Genomic DNA, 5,879 nt, shown 5'->3' on the forward strand with positions numbered 1-5,879 from the left:
TCTCTTCCTTTCCTACTCCTACTCCTCTTTCCTTCGCCTCTTCTTCACCTCTTCTTCCTCCTCCTACTTCTCATTTTCATTTTCATTCTCCTCCTTGTCTTCCACCTCCATCTACTTCTCTTTTGCCTCTCCTCCTCTTCCTCCTCCTCCTCCTCCTTCACATGGAACTCAGCCTAGTAAAAAGAAATAATAAATAAAAAATTAAAAAGAAAGAAAGAAAGAAAAAAACAACAGAAACACAACATTGATGTGTGTGCAAGTCACCACTCCGGAAAGTATAGAATAAACATACTAACCTTAGGTCAACCCTCCTATTTTGATTTTTATTTCATTCGTCTTTTAACCCCATTTATTTGTTTATTTATCAAAATTTCTATTCATCTGTTTATCTATGCATCTATTTATTTCATTTGTTTTTTATTTGTTTATTCTTATTATTCTTATTAATTGATTAATTAATTTATCTATTTATTTAATTAACTATTTATTCATATATTGATTTTATTTACCTATTTATTTTTCATTTATTCATTCATTTATTTTCCATTATTAATTTATTCATTTATTTATCTATTCATTAATCTGTCTTTTTATTTATCTATTTTCTGATTTATTCATTCATGCACCTTTATATCTATTAATCTATTCATTTATCTATCTAATCTTTTTATCTATTTATTAATTTGTTAGTTTATTTATTTAATTATTAATCTATTTACTTATTTACCTATTTATCTATTAATTTCTATTTATCAATTTATTCATCTATCTATTCATTTATTTATCTATTTATTTCTTTACTTATATATCTATTCATTCATTTATTTATTTATCTATCTATTTGTTTATTCCTCTAATTGTTTGAATATTTATCTACTTATCTATTCATTCATCTATTTCATTATTTACTCATTCATTTATTTATCCATTTATTTATATACATATTGATTAAACTATTTATCTATTAATTTATCTATCTATTCATTCATTCATCTATATATTCATTCATTTATATATATATATATATATATATTTGATTATTTATCTATTTAACACAATGTGACCTAACCTGACCTAACCTGACCTGACCTATTCTTTCCTCCTCCAACAGTAATGCTTCTTCCTCTGGCCTGCGCCCTGCTGGTCAGTGTATTGGCGGTGCCGGCGCCGGTTCCCAGAACCGAAATCAAATTCCGGCCGGGGTCAAGGCAGGCCGCGGCGGTGACTTCGAGTGACCTGATCCCGTACCTCAGGTTCTTCCGGCGCCTCCCTATTCTCGAACGACTCATCGCCAACGCCACACTCATCAGGGAAGACATCAAAGACACTTTCAACTGCGGAGGCAAGGCAAGTACATAAGAACGTAAGAATTGAGGGGAAATGCAAGAGACCATAGGGCCTATACTAGGTGGTTCCATGTTCGTTATCCCCTGTCTTCCCTATCCATGAATTTATCGAATCTTTTCCTAAAACAATCAGCAAGAGACTATAAGGCCTACAGTAGGCAGTTCCATATCCATTACCACCTGCCATCCCTGTCTATAAAGTTGTTTGATCTCCATTCGTAAATCACTCTATTAGTAAACCAGTTCTTGCCTATTTCCTTGTTAAATATAAATTTGCCCAATCTAAACCCAAGTAGCCAAGTAGCGACCCCTCCCTCATCCAGCCACCCATCTCTTTATTCATCCACTCATCTAAGTGACCGTCTGTCAACTTACTCGTACATTGATTTCATCCAAGTCTTCTTGTAGACTTCTTCAGACTTTGAGGTTTTGTGTCGCTTTCAACATATTGACGTCATCTGTATAGTGTCCCTCCCTTTAATGGTGACATTTATGTATACCAAGAACATGTGTGTGTGTGTGTGTGTGTGTGTGTGTGTGTGTGTGTGTGTGTGTGTGTGTGTGTGTGTGTGTGTGTGTGTGTGTGTGTGTGTGTGTGTGTGTGTGTGTGTGTGTGTGTGTGTGTGTGTGTGTGTGTGTGTGTGTGTGTGTGTGTGTGTGTGTGTGTGTGTACATGTATGTATACAAGCATCCATACTTTTTCCATTAGTGATCGGGTATCGCGTGTCTCTCCTTTATCAGCTATTTGTTTTTTTGTTTTTCTTAAAGAACTATGGATTTTACGCTGACAAGGACAACGACTGCCAGATCTTCCACGTCTGCCTCAATTACCAACAACTCTTCCCTAGCAACTTCTCCCGACCCGTTGTCGTTCAGTACTCCTTCATCTGCCCTGAGCACACCATCTTCTCACAGGTAAGTCTTCTCCTTCTACAGGTAGGTCCTCCTTCTGCAGGTAGGTCCTCCTTCTTCAGGTAGGTCCTCCTTCTGCAGGTAGGTCCTCCTTCCTCTGCAAATAGGTTCTCCTTCTTCTCCAGATAGGTTTTCTTTCTGTAGATAGGTCCTCCTTCTACAGGTAGGTCCTCCTCCTGCAGGTAGGTCCTCCTCAGGAGGAGGGGGTAGGAGGTCGAGAGGGATGGGGTTCACAGGAAAGTACGACGTCACCACTAACATCACTGTTTGGACAAAGTGACGTCATTAGACTGAGGTTACAAAGGATTACAAAGGCGGAGCATGTCGACAGGAGACTTTTTGGTCCATATCTAGGTCGGATGCGAAAAAAAAAACATAATAATGATAAATAAATAAATGGATAAATAGAAAATTATAATTATGTAAATAATCAATAAAATACATAAATAAATGCATAGGCATAGTTAGATAATAAACAAACAAGTAGATAGCAAATGATGATAAATTGACATATAACTAATAATAAATGAGAATCAAGCAAATAATGATAAACAAACGGACAAATGATAACAAAACAAATAAACAAATAATATAAATATAAATGATAGTCATTACAGCATCTTGCTTAGGTGTTTATCTAAATGATTCTTAAAGCTTCGAACTGAACTACATTGCACTGCCTCTGCTGGAAGTTTATTCCATTCATCAACTACATTGTTGGCAAAGTTGTTTCTACCCACTTCCAAATTAAATCTATTCCCTGACAGTTTGAGACCAATGTTTCTTGTCTGATTCTCATTCAGTGTGAAAATCTTGTCACTTTTGATGTTGTCAATTCCCTTTTGTTTGTGATTTCGTCTGATGTGTTTCTGATATTCTTTCTTCTTCCTCCTCCCCCTCTTCTTCTTCAGGAGGCCTTGGTATGCGCGTGGAAAGAATCCGCATTCCCGTGCGAATATGCAGAGCAGATGTACAGCCGGAACGACATCTTCTTCAAGGAGGACCCTGAGAAAGAGGGCTTCGGGCGAAGAGTCCCCGTGAACAAGGTCAAGGACAAAGGCGCCACCGTGGTCGAGGTGCTGCCGCCGCCCCCAGCGCCCTTGGTGCCCCTCAAGATCCAGGAGGTCGAGGAGGAGTCTCCAGCGGAGCCACCCAAGCGCGACCGTGTTCCGATCAAGCCCGCGGAGATCGAAGTCACTCCTCCTGATGGTGTCTGATACCCGAAGAAGAACGAGACGCTCTTGTTGGCTTCTGGCTGGCTCGAGCCTTCTTCGCTCCTCCGAGGACTTCGGGATGGGGTCTCCGAGGGTCCTCGGCAGGGGATAGGGTCTCCTGAAGAGGGGGCTTTCGATGCGTTGTCTTGTACTTTAGAACTAGGGTGTGGCCTGGGCAAGGTCACCCACCTATGTGACGTTCCTGTGATAGCCAGGGCATGACCTCATTTGACCTTTGTTATTTTTTTTTTATCAACTTCATTAATTTTATTTTTTTATGTTATTATATCTTATTTTGTTTTATTTTACTTTAATGTATTTCATTTTATTTTATATTATTTTATTCTATTTTACTTTTTTATTCCTTTATTCATTTATCTTTGATAAAAAAAATTCCAATGACCTTTCCTTGTATGTCAAGGCAAAAATAAAAGACAAAAACTGAGTAAATTACTTTAATTCCTTATTTTCCTAACAATGGTAGACGCTATATCATGTACAGCGAAGAACAAAAGACACAGATTTGACACTGGAATGATGAAATATGAAGAAAAGAACAAAAGAAGGAGATGACGAAGAAATAATATATTGATGAATAGATATGTACATGAATAAACAATATGTGGATGAAAAAAATGTAAATGAATAAACAATATGTGGATGAATAAATATGTAAATATATAAACAATATGTGGATGAATATCCGGTAAACAAAATATGGATGAATAAACAGTATGTGGATGAATAAATATGTGAATGAATAAACAATATGTGGATGAATAAATATGTAAATGAATCAACAATATGTGGATGAATAAACAATATGTGGATGAATCAACAAAATGTGGATGAATAGATATGTAAATGGATAAACAATATGTGGATGAATAAATATTTAAATGAATCAACAATAGGTGGATGAATAAACAGCATGTGGATGAATAAATATGTGAATGAATGAATATGTGGATGAATAAATATGTGGATGAATAACCAATATGTGGATGAATAAATATGTAAATTAATAAACAATATGTGGATGAATAAACATTGAGACAGATGAAAACATGAATACATATTTGTATCAAGACGAATATGAGTAAAAGTTATATAGATAAAGGAAAAATAGACAAATAGATAAATGAACAAATAGATAAGTGAATGATTAGATGGGTGAATAAATAGACGAATCGTTAAGTAGATGGGTGAATATATAAATGAATAACTAAGTAAATATAAATAAACAAGTAAATTAATGGATGAATTAATAGAGAAATGAATGAATATATAGATAAAAATAAATAAACAAAAAATGAAAAAGTAGACAAATAAATACATAGATAAATAGATAAATGAATAAAAAACAAATAAATGAATATAGAATAAATGGATAGATTGATAAATAGATAAATGATATTTAGAAGTCACAGAGGGTTGATTGTTCCAAGGATGATAAAGTCGAATAGATTTTTATTTTATTTTATTTCATCTTATTTTATTTTATTTTATTTTATTTTATCTTATTTTATTTATTTTATTTTATTTTATTTTATTTTATTTTATTTTATTTTATTTTATTTTATTTATTTTATTTTACTTTATTTTATCTTTTAAGGGGTGGAGGGACATGAAGCCCCTTCCCTCCCCTCCAGTCCCCTCCATCCTCCCTCCTACCCTTCCTCTCTCCCTCCTTCCCACTCTCCCTTCCCTCCCTCCCTTCCCTCCTTCCCTCCTTTCCTCCCCTTTGTATTATGTCAACAAGGAAAACGATAGATGATACAAATGATTTTGCAAGTTTTCATCTTTTGATTTTTATTCTTTTTATTCCATTCGTTTGTTTATCTATTGTTTTTTAAGACAGATAAGAAATCCTTTATATTTGGGAGTTGTCGGTCGTTGCTTTAATTTTCGTTCATGCACGAAAAGAAAAAAAATAGTACACAATATAATAAAATTTGACCCTTTGTGAAAAAATGTGCAATTTTTGGCATATTTCATTCTGGCAAACCCCCCCAAAAAATTCAATAATATTCTTATAAACAAGAAAGATGTAAATAAAGCACAACCAAAAATTTAGATGAATTAATATTTTTCGAAAAATTGCATATGGGTTCAAAATTTCATTTTATATATAAATTTCAAGGGATGTTTTTCAAACAAGCGGTTTAGAACGTCGCTACGAGGGCGAGAGGTTATGAGGTGGGGGGCTTCGAAGCTGCCTGACGGCGAGTGAGTTCGTAGTAGGGCCAGACTACATCAAATTTCCTGTTTAGAGATGTTTGTGACATTAAATTGAATCATCATATATATTTTCAAATAGCTGCAAAAAAGAAATAATAATAATAACAAAAACAAATAGATAATAATTAACTATTTGACTAATTGAATAAATGAAATAGATATTCAA

The 5,879-nt window shown here is 34.4% G+C and overlaps 1 protein-coding gene across 1 annotated transcript in view; it reads left to right on the forward strand.

The window, feature by feature from the left end:
- Positions 1-3,911, forward strand: part of LOC143037250 (uncharacterized) — a 14,135-nt gene extending 10,224 nt beyond the window's left edge. The window contains exons 3-5 of the mRNA XM_076205377.1: positions 1,112-1,347; positions 2,115-2,261; positions 3,170-3,911. Of these exons, the coding sequence (XP_076061492.1) occupies positions 1,112-1,347; positions 2,115-2,261; positions 3,170-3,475 (689 nt within the window). The 3' untranslated portion in view covers positions 3,476-3,911. The remainder of the gene's footprint in view (positions 1-1,111; positions 1,348-2,114; positions 2,262-3,169) is intronic.
- The last annotated feature ends 1,968 nt before the right edge of the window (positions 3,912-5,879 follow it).

This window comes from Oratosquilla oratoria, chromosome 22 (assembly GCF_046742065.1).
Source record: "Oratosquilla oratoria isolate Oo_2021 chromosome 22, ASM4674206v1, whole genome shotgun sequence".
NCBI classification, from domain to species: Eukaryota; Metazoa; Arthropoda; class Malacostraca; order Stomatopoda; family Squillidae; genus Oratosquilla; species Oratosquilla oratoria.